This window comes from Paroedura picta, chromosome 8 (genome assembly GCF_049243985.1).
Source record: "Paroedura picta isolate Pp20150507F chromosome 8, Ppicta_v3.0, whole genome shotgun sequence".
Lineage (NCBI taxonomy): Eukaryota > Metazoa > Chordata > Lepidosauria > Squamata > Gekkonidae > Paroedura > Paroedura picta.
In genome coordinates, this window is record NC_135376.1 from 20,037,501 (window position 1) to 20,051,634 (window position 14,134).

The 14,134-nt window shown below is 41.7% G+C and overlaps 1 protein-coding gene across 2 annotated transcripts in view; it reads right to left on the reverse strand.

Annotated features, from left to right (window-relative positions):
- Nucleotides 1–14,134, reverse strand: part of RSRC1 (arginine and serine rich coiled-coil 1) — a 201,656-nt gene that overhangs the window by 101,047 nt on the left and 86,475 nt on the right. For both annotated transcript variants that reach the window (XM_077348587.1, XM_077348586.1), the window contains exon 5: nucleotides 13,575–13,611. In XM_077348587.1, the coding sequence (XP_077204702.1) occupies nucleotides 13,575–13,611 (37 nt within the window). The remainder of the gene's footprint in view (nucleotides 1–13,574; nucleotides 13,612–14,134) is intronic.

Below are 14,134 nucleotides of genomic sequence, written 5' to 3' on the forward strand. Positions count from 1 at the left end.
TATAAATGAACTGACTAAATTAAAATGTATTTCATATTATTAATGCTTCCATATTAGTGCCTTTTTGAGATATTGTATACGACTACAATAAACACATTCTGTTTCAGATAGCCATCTCTAATATTTTATTTTTCAGTCCCTGTACATAACAGAATCAAAATATTATAATGTGCCCTTAACTCACCTTAACTTCACCAATTAAAAGTAATTAATCAGCAAATACTTCAGCTGATTGATTTAACAATTGAAGTTCCAGCCCAACGAGAGCACAGATGGACAGTGGATAGTCAACCAACCATATTTCTTGGAAGTCAGTTTAATTAATCATTAGCACAACAGACCAAAAAAACGCATTCTGACAATCAAAAAGAAACAAAATAAATTGCAGTGCAATATCATGCTAGCCAATTATATTTGACAATTCACAATTTAATGGGAGATTGAAGGCTCACTGAAATAAAAAAAATGTGGATATAATGGGATCAGGATCTGGTACCTCAAGGTTTTCTGATGCGGTAAAGAAAAAAATAGTAATTCTCCAATAACTACGTAGTTCAGATATCTCTCCTTCAGCCAGCTATGTATTAATGGAAATTTCTGGCAGAACTTTTCCCACTCAGCATGCTGGGTCACACATGGATGTAAATCACATGATAATTACAGCATGTGTGGCATGCATGCGTGAATGAGCCACCAAATCAATCACAAAATCAAATCAGTCAAACATTCAGCTCAGTCAGTTCATACATCCAATTGTAAACATCAAGCACTTCATAACCAGGTGATAAAAATGCAAGTAATGCACATGCATTTCTAAGTAAGCCTTAAAACACCAAAGCAACAAGCACCGAAGGAAAAGTGTGATAGGAAGCAAAGCAAAGAGGGAGGTAAGGATTATATCCAAAACTACTTAACTACTCATAGGCACTCATTAAACTCCATGTCATACCTATAACCATAGTAGTTTGTTTTATGCAAGACCACTCTGATCTAAGACCCCAGTGAACAATGTAAGCCATACCAAATTTATTCATTTTATTTATTTTTGCATTTATACCCTACCCTTATCCTAAGGTTCAGGGCGACTTACAACAAATATTAAAAATACAGAAGAAAATTAAATATTGTTTCAAAAGTTTTAAATTCATAATCAAATATTAAATAATGATATTGAACATACCACTGCATTACTGTGAATATCAAAAATCAGATGGTAGCCATAAAAATCTCAATTTTTATCATCAAGATACACCAGAAACTCCCATGGCACTTTTAAGTACTTGTATTTATTTATTAAAACATTTATACCCCTGCCTTTACTTGTTTTCCAAGGTGGTCTACAAAAATAGTTTTAAAACATTGCCAATTAAAATCAGAATAAAACCTTAAGGAGTCAAGGTGTATTGGTCCATAACAGACCAGTGTCGTGCAAGAGGTTCATTAGGAGGTCAGCTGCAGAACTCCAGCCACTGATTGGAAGAAGTAGATTGGACAGATGCTCCACTTCTCACTATTTAATCCCTGTTTGTTTAGAGAGGCTCAACGGGCTGACAGCCACTTTTAAAAGGCTCATGCCTCACTAACGGTGCAAGCATCTTGGTGAACCCTGAAAGGTGATAGGGGGGTTCTTGCCCTGTCGCTCTTAGCCAGGGGCTCACAGCCCAGAGCCCACCCACTCTATACAACAAGCAGTCACCTACCTACAATCCTAGGTATGATCCATAAACATATAGAATATCACCTACTGGACAATGACAACATAAAAGAAACAAGACTGTAGCCTTGGACTGCTTCATGTTTTTCCTAAACTGGTAGGCCAAATGTGGGGCATTTCTTATTTGTTCTGGGGAAAATTTACACTTGCCACAGGATGGAAGTTGAAAGTAATATTTCATTGCAGTTGGGGGCTGGTAGATACAGGGATTTTTTTAAAGGTCATTATTTGGCAAGAATGCTCACTACTGATCTGAAGTCCATACCACCCAAAAAGATTATCATAAATGGAATCTTCACTAATATTGTGAAGCACAGTCCTTCATAGTTCAAGTTATTACAGCAGGAGAAAACTGACCAGAGAGGTGACTGGAAGAAAATGTAATCGTCTGTGTATTCCATCGTCTGTAATTCCACATGGCTACAGGGGCCTTCAGCAGCCCACTCTGGTGGCTATCATTTCTTATGAGTTCTTCAATTGTCAGATTCCTGGTACAAACTATAGCTGGCATTGATTGTATGTTTATTATGTTGAAGACTATGGATAGATCAGGTACTCTACTTGTTTACCTGTTGCCTCGTTTGCCTGTGGGCACCCTCTCTGAGTTAGCAGAGGTGTTCTCAGATGTGGTGCTAGAGACAACTAGATTTATTTTTCTGTGTGACTTCAACATTTGTGCGGAGCGCTCTTCACCAGGGCTAGTCCCGGATGTTATACTTTTTTTGGCTGCCCTGAGTGATAAGCCCAACATATAACATAAATCAACCCTTGCCTTAATAGTTTGCACTGACAATATGGAGTCTTGCTTTGGGGTTGCAGATTCAGACTCAGCCATGATCTGACTGTTGTCTATTCAACTTGTATTTTCTTACAGAGATCTCTCTCCTCTTTTTCAACTATCTACTTAAGGCAAGGGTGAATATGGTGCAGATACGCCACAAAAGCACAGAGAAGTTAAAATGGTCCACCTGGATAGGCTCATGGATCTTTCTGGATTCCAAAATATTCTGAGGCATTTTAGCATTCCAGACATATGTTCTGTTGAGACTACCATAATATGCTAGAGCTGTCAGATAGATTGTCTCATGAGAAATGAAATCATGGCCCCCTTAATCTATGATAATGTACACCACATCTGCTTTGCCATATTTCAGTATCTATATCATTATAAGAACCCTGCTGAATCAAACCAACAGTCCATCCAGCCAGTTCCTCTAAATCAGGGGTAGTCAAACTGCGGCCCTCCAGATGTCCATGGACTACAATTCCCATGAGCCCCTGCCAGCATTTGCTGGCAGGGGCTCCTGGGAACTGTAGTCCATGGACATCTGGAGGGCCACAGTTTGTCTACCCCTGCTCTAAATGGTCAACAAAAGGGCAGAGAGGCTGAGACCTTACCCTGATGTTACCTCCTGGTTCTGCAACTCAGAGAATTTAAGCCTCTAAATGTGGAGGTTTCACCAAAGTCACCTTGGCTAATAACTGACAGACATATTCTCCATAAATCTATCTAATTCCCTTTTAAAGCTATTTATTCCTGTAGCTATCACTTTGGCAGCCAATTCTACATTTTAATCACTCTGTGTAAAGTAATATTTTCTTTTGTCCATTCTGAACTTACTGCCCATCAGCTTCATTGAATGCCCTTGGGAGGAGAAAAAATTCTCTTTGTCAACTCTCTTTTCCCCATGCGTATCTTTATAAACTATCATTTCTCTCCCCCCCCCCCCTCTTTCGTTGTCTCTTTCCTAAACTGAAACATCCCAGCCTCTCCAGCCTTTTCTTATATGGAAGGTGCAGCAACCCCCAATCATCTTGGTTGCCTCCTCTGTACTTTTTTCCAGCTCTGTAATGTCCTTTTGGAGATACAATGATCAGAACTGTACACAGTATTCCAAATGAGGCCACACCAGGGACAGTACTATATTGACCATTTTATTTTCAGTCCTTTTCCTAATCATCCTTAACATGAATGACTTGGAACAACACTTCTTAAACTCCCACCCACTCACACCTCTCTTATATCTGCAATACATTGATGGCAATTTTATTGCCTGCACAACAGTAAAGAAACCCTGGACATATTCCACCAAGGCATTCAATGACTTTCACCTCACCATCAACCTTACAATGAACCAATCCATGCAAGAAATAAATTTACATAATGGACATTGCCTTATACTGGAAACCTACTGACAAGCAAACATACCTGCATGCCTCTAGCTACCATCCTAAACATAAACAATGATCCACTGTATACACCCAGGCTCTATGCTACAGCCACATCTGCTACAATCCCACAGACAGAGATCATCACCTGAAGGTCCTACAACAAACCTTTTTGGAACTAGAGTACTGACCTGATGGTCAAGAAACAAGTTAACAAACCCAGAATGGTACGTAGAGAAACCGTGTCACAAGGCAGACTCCAAAGAGACAATAACAGAACACCACTAGTGGTCACATACAGTTCTCAACTGAAAACAGTTTAATACATCATCAGTGACTTACAAGCTTTACTGGATCTTTGATAATGTGTGAGCTCCTGGAAGAGCTGAGGGTCCTATAGGAGCCTGTATGGTTCCACAGGGCCTGTAAGATGGAGCTCTTCTGCCAGGTCTTCAGCTGAGGCCAGGGCAGGGAAGATCAAGGACCCCTTCCACACTGAACACCACCTGCATTGGGGTCATTGGCACCTCTGAATGTTATGCCCCCCAAGGCACTGTGGGAAGGAGGGGAGTGGGTGGGGTAGGACATGGGTTTTTTATGGATTGTCTTGTCACCAGAGCAAGCTTTTGGTTTTGTATGTAATTGAGGGTTTTATCATTTTATTGTAACGTGCCACGAGACACTGTGCAATAGCAGTGAGTAATAAATCCAAACTAATGAGAATGCATTCCTTTGACTTAGATACAGAGTAGACTCAGTTAAGACAATGAAATAATGCTGAATGATTTATAAGATATATTAACTTTATTTTTAAAACTGTACGATAATCTCCCCACCTTTATTCCACTGAACTCTGAAAGAACTGAAATAACAGAGCATCAACATAGTATCAAACTTCAAACAAAATCTATAAAAGATCTCCTAAATAAAATAATTTGTGCACATTAGCATTGATATAAGCAAACATCTAAGTCTAATGACTATTTCAATAATTCATGCAAGCAGCCTTCTTGGGGTAAAAAAAATGCATTAACTGTATCTATGATAGCCATGAATGGAAGAGATTTAGAAGGAAATAAATACATCAGTAGATTCTTGTTACATCCATCATAAGCCACAGGGGCAATTCTTAAACAGGCAATGATGTTGCTCATTCAAAAATTTAGTGCTTAATTTTCTTCATCAATTGTGTTATTTAGAATCCAGATTCATTTGATTCCGATCACTGACATGCTCTGAATGTCCTTCAGGAAGATTTCCCCCCCTCTTGCTAAATACTGATACAAGTACTTTTTATTTGACAAAAATGTCCTGTTCTTTACATAAGTTCTCCAATAAATCCAAAAGAACCTGACTAAGTATTTTTTCTATATTGCACTGATAAATATTTAACTGCATACTGCAAGTAAACTAAAACATTTAGGATGACTGCCTCTTGCAAGAGCCCAACTATAAAGCTCCCTTCTTAGTGCCTCAAACTTCTTTCAAAAGCACTGTAAGATCTGAAGCCCTCTTTAAGCAGTAAAAACGGCAGTAAAAATATGCCCATCACTCACTGGAAACCCTAGTATTTTTCTCTAAAGTTCTAGCAAATGAAAAAGATAAAAACCCTAAATAAAAATACATGTGTTATGTTTTCTACTATATTATTGTTGCTTTTATTAATTGTTCAGAACCGCAGTCATAGGTGCACTCACAAAGAACTAAGTCCAATCAGCCTCTGTGGACCTTTCTTTCAAACAAATGTGTATCAACAGAGTATTGAACACAAAAACTAAAATGAAAACATATGCTAGACTTTAAAACTTTTTAAAATACATGCAATTTTTTATAATATGACAAAAAATCTGGAATACCATTAATAAGAGAAAAAATATCTTAAACCCTCCCCCCGCTCCGGAGGAGCGGGAGGAATAAAGGAGTAAGGGCAAGTGGGGAGGAGTTAGGGTGGGCCCTGTCCGGGATAAAAACTCGGAGGGCCCAATCAGGAGCCGCGAAGCGGCTCCTGATTGGGCCCTCCGAGTGTCACTCGAGGGCCAAGCAGCCAATGGGGAGCCGCGCAAAGCGCGGCTCCCCATTGGCTGGTTGGCCCAGCCTCGCCTGGGCCGGCCGGGGAGTTGCCGCTCAGAGGAAGAAGCCTTCCCCAGCGGTAAGTCCTCCGGCCAGCTTCCCCTCGCCCAGGGAGCCTTCTGCCGGGCCCTGGGGCAGGCTCGCCTGCCCTTGGGCCCACCAGAAGGCCACAAAGCCCACTCCCGAAGTCCCGAGCCTTCTGCCAGGCCCTGGAGCAGCCGAGCCTGCTCCTAGGCCCGGCAGTAGGCCGCGGAGCCCGCCACCCCCGTCCCGAGCCTTCTGCCGGGCCCTGGGGCAGCCGAGCCTGCCCCTGGGCCCGGCAGTAGGCCGCAAAGCCTGCCGCCCCCGTCCCGAGCCTTCTGCCGGGCCCTGGGGCAGCCGAGCCTGCCCCTGGGCCCGGCAGTAGGCCGCGGAGCCCGCCGCCCCCGTCCCGAGCCTTCTGCCGGGCCCTGGGGCAGCCGAGCCTGCCCCTGGGCCCGGCAGTAGGCCGCAAAGCCTGCCGCCCCCGTCCCGAGCCTTCTGCCGGGCCCTGGGGCAGCCGAGCCTGCCCCTGGGCCCGGCAGTAGGCCGCAAAGCCTGCCGCCCCCGTCCCGAGCCTTCTGCCGGGCCCTGGGGCAGCCGAGCCTGCCCCTGTGCCCGGCAGTAGGCCGCAAAGCCTGCCGCCCCCGTCCCGAGCCTTCTGCCGGGCCCTGGGGCAGCCGAGCCTGCCCCTGGGCCCAGCAGAAGGTCCCAAGGCCACCTACCTTACTCTGTTCCTCCCTTCCTCCCAGCATTCCCTTTCTCCTTCCCTTCCTCCCAGCATTCCCTTTCTCCTTCCCTTCCTCCCAGCATTCCTTTTGTTTTTCCCTTTCTCCCTTCTTCCCTCTCTTCCATCTGCCTCTTTCTGGCTACCTGTTTCTCTCCCTCTTCTTCTGTCTCTATCTTCCTCCCTTTCTTTCTGTCTTTCTGTCTCTCTTTCTCCTTTTCTTCCTTCCTTCACCCCATCCCTCCACCCATCCATCATCCTAGGGCCCGCTGTATTTTGCCCACAGCGGGCTTAATATCTAGTTAATCAATGTTACCAATTAATGCTGAGTTACACTGTCATTTTCCTTCTTTTCTATCTGCCATATTTAAAAGTTGTAATCCTGTAACTGAAGACTTCATCGGATCAGTTTACTGTTTTACTCTTGACCTGGCTTAACCAGTGCAATGGTGAATGTTCAGTGCATGAAATTCCCCATATGTATGGCTTTAACTTACCTACTGGGGGAAAAAACCCATGTAATGTCAATGAAAAAACTTTGCCACGTCTTCTTGCGATGTTCCTTGTTTTGTATTGTTGAATATATACAAATCAATTATTTCCAGAACCAACCAATCTACCAGTATAAATATTGATTTTGTAAAGTTAGGCTTCTTCAGCTAAATACAAACGTGATTCAAGAACATTAAGATGGTAAACGCCCTCTAGTGTGCACATATCACACAGGTTTTTAATTGGATTTTAGTTGGTTTTGCAGCAAGAAGACGTGGCAAAGCTTTTTATTGACTTTACACAGGTTTTTTTCCCTCCAATATATTGTACCATGTACTCCTTTTTCTTTTTTTTAAACTTATCTATGGCCTACACTGTGGGAGCTCTAGTTGGGGTCTGTGACTTTTCCCCTCCTGTCTAAATAGCCTCAGCCACAAGCTAAGGAACCAACCATTTCCATTGCTCCCCCTCTCCCATGCATGAGTGAGTTCTCTTGCACTTTCTGCACCTGTGAGGGGGCAGAGCCTGCATGGCTATTCCTTCCTTAGATCACCTCCTGTCTTAATCCTCCTTGAGCCTGCCTGTTAATGCAGGTGGTGGTCACTTCCAGTGATCTATCAGTTCCAAAGGTGTGGCAGGGGGCGTGGCCAGTTGACATGACTTCTTGTTGCCATAGCTTTCCTCCCCAGGAACAAGCGTCTTTTAATTTCTTTGCTGCAGTCCCCATCTGCAGTAATCTTGGAGCCCAGGAAAATAAAATCTGTCACTATCTCCATTTCTTCCCCATCTATTTGCCAGGTGAAGGATGGGATGTTGAATTTCATTCTCCCCACTCTAACTTAACATGGCCCCTATTCCAACATTAGATGCATCCATGTAGAACGTAAAGGGTTTCATGAATTCAGGATCCCTTAACAATGCCTATGTGGTTAGTATCTTTCTTAGGTGGTCAAATGCAGTTTGGCATTCTTGTATACAAGTCGCCTTATCCAGAAAGGGTTTCTTTGTGCATTCACACAAAGGAGCAGAGCTGGAACTAAATTCAGGAATGAACTACACCACCTATAAATGCTCTGATCTGCTTTCTGTTAGTGGATCTAGGCCACTCCAGTATCACTTGCTACCTTGCTCCAGTGGGTTTTATCATACCACCTCTAAGCATGTGCCGTAGGCATTTCACTTGGTTCATTGCTATTGGACACATTGAGGCTTTTACAGTCAAATTAGCCTCCTTTATTCTTTGAAACATAACTGCCAGATGTTGGAGGTATTTGTTCCAGGTTTGGCTGAAATTGGCTCTGTCATCTATTTAGGCAAGAACAAAACCTTTTAGCCCTGCTAACGACTTGTCGATCAGCCCCTGGAACATAGCTGGGGCATTCCTAAGGCCAAATGCTAAGACAATTAACTCAAAGAGTCCCTCTACAGTAACAAAAGATATTTTGGTTTGGTCCTTAGGATCCAAGTCCAAATACTATTTCTTCTTTCATTTCCTTGCAGCCTCTGTAGCCTCTTCCGTTTTCTTGATTCCTTCTCTCCTTCCTACTGACCAACCAACCTACTTATCTTTTCATCTGACCCCTATCTTCAGCCATGCTTACTATCAATTTATTACCTTTCTCTACAATGGAAATCCAAAGAATGATTATCCTCTCCTTATATTTATTATCATAAACATCTTCTGAAGTAGATTAGGCTGATTGGGTGTGACTGGCAAGATTACCCTGTAAACTTCTATGGAAAAATGGGGATTTGAATCTGAGTCTTCCAGATCCCAATCTGAAACTCCAACCTCTATACAACACTGGTGTCTCTGAGGTGACTATTGTTGAACAGAAGCAAGCAGCCAGGCCTGAGTGAGTCATGGATGTCACATGATTGCCTGAAGGTTGTTGGTGGGCCTGGCTCCAATAAGCTCACATGCAAAAGCAGCCCTGGAAAGTGTCCTGTCCCCTTTCCCACATTTTACTGACAGAAACCAAAGCTTGATGATAGGCAGTACTGTTGTGATTTCCTCGCAAAAGCCATACAGAGCATTCATTTCTTAAAGTTACATGCACTGCTTCTGTTATTTGGGGGGTGGGTATCAGATTTTTCTGCAAACACAGAGTTTTCAGATCTTGTCTGTTCATGGCTCCAATCTCTAGATTTAAGTATCTGACAATGTTGAGAATCAGATATATTGATTATACATGACAACTGAACTCAGGCCTGTTTCCAGTATGAGAAATATTACTAATGGTGCATTCCCTATGCAGAGTTATTACAGTCTAAGCCCAGTGATTTAAAGGTAAAGTAAAATTAAAATTTAAGATAAATATTTAAATACTTTGATTCTTTTCTTTTGAAAGCTAAAATTGAATGCTAAATCATTCTATACTGGCTTTCTATGAATAAAACTATGCAGCATTTCATGTTGTATTTTCCCTACATATACAATGTACTGTCATATATGAAATCTGCACATGAGCTTATTTGACCTTGAGTAAATGGATTGGGAAAACCTAGCTAATTCTCTCTCACCGAAGATGATAAATAATTGTACTGGCAAAGACACATGAAACATGTTAGCCAGCTTTAAAATGTGCTTTTAGCAGCCCCTGTTGGTGGTTATTGATTAACATGTTACAACAAGGGAATGTCTACATTGCTGAAAGCCAGTAACTATACACAAACTACTGATGGGCTAACAAGCTATTAATGACAGTCTGCAATTCAACACTTAATGGTCAGACTTCTTTTCTTGACCACAAGGACAAGCAGGTCACTGTTCTGCAATGTCAGAGAAGGAGCCATCATTCTTTCCAGTTGATAAAAGCAACAGATTAGACTCTGGTTATTAACAGAAAGGAAGATCAAAATAAAATTTGCATTCCATACCTTCTTCCATTTATTGTTATAGCTCATAGAACTGAGCAGGGACTCCTACTGGAGTTAAATGATACTGTAGTTAATCTATCACTCCAATTCACTGGAGAAACTCTTAGTAGTTTATTAAAATTCAATGTTAAAATTCAATGTTTCAAAACATTTGCCTAAAGAACTATTTAAACAGCTCTTTCATAGACACAAGTTAAAAGCAGTTTCCCAATACTGCTTATGACAGAAAACCAGATCTTCAAAAAGACCTAAAATAAACTCATGAGTCCCTGTGACACCCCCTCAGGGGCAAGAAGACAACTAACCTACGACCCTCCATATAAGGACAGCTCAAGATTTTGTTAATGTACTGCTCAAACATATTTAACTATTTACAAAGACTGTTAGAACAACTGAATCTTTGCTCTGGCACTGAGAGCCCCTTGTCTGGTTCCTGACCAAACGCATCTTCCTCTGAGTCTTCACTTCTTTTCAAGGCACCCTTCTCCTTTTTCTAGCCCTTCCTTCTTCCAGATGTCTCTGCTAGAGTGCAGCCTGAGCTGGCCTTAAGGGATAACGCCCTGCTCCAGAACTGTCAATCAAGAGGGGAGAACAGAGCTCCAGTTGCCAGGAGGGGGTATAATGCCTGTAAAGGTCTATGATGCCAATAAAGGTCTTATGTAATGCAATGTGATGCCAAGACTGTGGGAGGGACTTAGAAGTTTCCTAATAATGAGGGCAGAATGGGTAGCAACAGGTGGTCTACTCCTTTGGCCTGGGCTATGCAGAAGTCCAGATAGCTGGTAGACTTTGCTCCAAGCTATAGTAAAATATGGTCATAAGCTGGTGGGACTTAGCAATCCTATACCACAAAGACATTTTGAAGGTTCACTATTTCTGGGGATTTTTTAATCAAAGGAAAAATTATTTACAACAAACTGAGAAACCGTCTGTTTTTTCAACATTCCTAGGCCGGCTCCATAATCAACAAGAACCATTTTTTTTAGTAACCCACAGTATGCTAATGTGCATCAACCTCATTCCATCCCCATATATGAACTATACAATAGATAATATCTCCCCAGAGAAGTGTACAAGAATCAGAAGCTTATCCGAAGAAGTGTACATGTGCACGGAAGCACATACTTTGCATAAAACGTTGTTGGTCTTAAAGGTGCTACTAGACTCAAAATTTGTTCTGCTGCTTCAGACCAACGCGGCTACCTGCTTGAATTTATTTTACAAGTGTTTTACATGATAATCACCAGTTTGGTGTAGTGGCTAGAATTGCGGACTTCTAATCTGGCATGCCAGGTTCGATTCTGCACTCCCCCACTTGCAGCCAGCTGGGTGACCTTGGGCTCGCCATGGCACTGATAAAACTGTTCTGACAGAGCAGTGCTATCAGGGCTCTCTCAGCCTCACCCACCTCACAGGGTGTCTGTTGTGGAGCCTCCTTCGGGTAGAGAAAAGTGGCATATACAAACCAACTCTTCTTCTTCTAATTTGCCAGAGCTCAGCAGGCACCATGGCTGTACAAACTTTAAAGTACTGGAACTGCATTCACTTCACCTACCTTCAGATATTCAACTTTCAGCGGCAGGGATTCCCAACCAGGGGTCCACAAGAGTTCCAGAGGGGGTCCGCAGCCTTTCCCCTCCTGCCGTTATGGACTCTGCCACAGGCTACAGAACCAGCCATTTCTATTGCTTTCCCACCCCTGAACATGAGTAACTTCTCTCAGGGGTTCTGTGCCTTAAAACCACCCCTTGTCCCTCCCCCTTCAGTCCTCCTCAAACCTGCCTGTGACATGTCCAGGGGCATGGCAGAGAGGCACAGCCAGCTGACATCACTTCCAGGGCTCCTTGAAGCCTTAAATATTATTTCAGGGGGTCCTCCATGATTAAAAGTTTGAAAAAGGCTGTTCGATGGTAATTCAAGGCATTTATAAAAGTATGTAACCACTAGCTGGCTAACAGAAGGGAAGACAACAGGCAAACTGAATTTACACTCAGTTGTGTACTACTCCAGTGCATAACAGTATACATTTCTGCTCTGAAGCAAAGTAAAACAGCTCAGACAGATGACCTCAAGCATCCCTTCACCTCATCAGACAAACTCAGGTTGTTAGATGCCTGTTTTACTTTGCATGGGCACATGGCTTCATGTGCCAAGAGAATGAGCTATACTGAGAATGATGTTTAAAGAGAATGCGTGAGATAAACTTTTATTTGCAGAACTTTTTGTGGCAAAACACATCGGGACAATTGGGTTACATATTTTACAGTTATAAGAATTGGGGTAATTCATTGTAATACACAGGAAAAAAACAGCCTGCATTTGCAACTAAAAGGTTTTGATTTAAACTTCTTCCACTTTTACTCTACAATGCAAACCACTCAGGGTTGCCAGCTCTGGCCTTGGACATTCTTGAAGCCTGAGAAAGACAGAGCTTCGAGAAGAAAGAAACTACACCTGAGTATACTACCATAGAGTAATTCAGCCTACAGAGCAGCCATTTTCTCCAGGGGAACGGATATCTGTAACCTGGAGAACAGTCACGATTCTGGGAAATCTTCAGGCACATCTGGAAGTTGGCAGCTCTAAAACCACCCCCTAACTTTCAGGAGCATATTTTTGTGCATGGGGAAGTGAAACAATATCCATTACAATATCTACTGTTGTTTGGATTTAGGGTTGCCAGCTCTGGGTTACCTGGAGGCTTTGGAGGTGGAGCCAGTAATGGGCAGATTTGAGATACAGGGGGACCACCCTCCAAAGAAGCCATTTTCTAAAGGGGAATTAATCTCTTTAGTCTGGAGATGAGCTATAATTCCAGGGGATCTCCAAGTCCTATCAGGGGACTGGCAGACATTCCTGCTTGGATCTAAGACATAGCTTTATAGCTAACTCCTTAATCCTTAATGTTCTCATAACTTATGATTTACAGATATATATCAGGCTTGTGATAGCACTGCATTTAAGGTGAAAGACACATTACTTTCTCATAAAATTTCAATATGCTTACTTAAGACAATTATTCTCCATTCAGATTATTATTTTATATCTTAGACCTGAATGGAATTTAAATGAGTATGTAATTCATAACATTAAGGCAGCACTAAAACAAAGCTGTTTACTTTTTTCAGAGGTTTCAAATTACTGAAATGCCATATTTATGCATGAAATATTTGAACTGGGTTTTAAAACACAAGTTTGCTGTTTTTAGATTAGAATGCACCAAAAAATCCAACACCAAACAACTTTTTTGTTTATAATTAAGGCAATCATCAATCCAGGGATTATAGCCCATTTTATTTCATCTCAACATCAAAAAAGTAATTAAAAAAATTAAAATCCCTTGAAATATAAGATAAATGAAAATGTAAGTGCCTTCACATAATAATGGTAAGCTGACCCTCTGGGAAATAGATGACTTTCTCAATTCAAGGTATTCAAAGCTCATTCAATTGGAATGCAGATATCAAAGATGATGCAAATATTCAAGAGAAAATTAGAACTTACCAGATGTTCTAATCCAGTTTTGATGTTTCCAGCATCCCTGTAACAGAAGAAGAAAAAGTTCTAAGTAGTCTCTAAACCTTTCTGAACTATTATTTAGCATAACATTATTTATGTTTAACTTTAAATTTGTTTTTTAAGAACATTATAACAGTAGAAAAAGTTGAAGGCAGCATGAAAAGAGGAAGACTCAACATGAAGTGGATTGACTTTATCAAGGAAGCCATGGTCCCCAGTTTGCAAGACCAGAGCAAGGCTATTAATGATAGGAGGTTTTGGAGGTCATTAAGTCATAGGGTCACAGTAAATCAGAAACAACTTGACAGCAGGTAACACACATTGACTAACTTTTCTAATGTTTAAACCTAAATATATGCAAGAGATTGCTTTTAAAAATATAATTATAGCTCAGCAAAATATAAACATGAATCTGCAAAAGAAAATGTGTTATTTCACGGGTGGCTGTTGACTACTTTAATTGCCAGTGTCTCATATACCAGATATTATAAAAATGAAATCAATGTGCAGAGCAAGACATCAAATGAGTGCAAACACATAAGTAC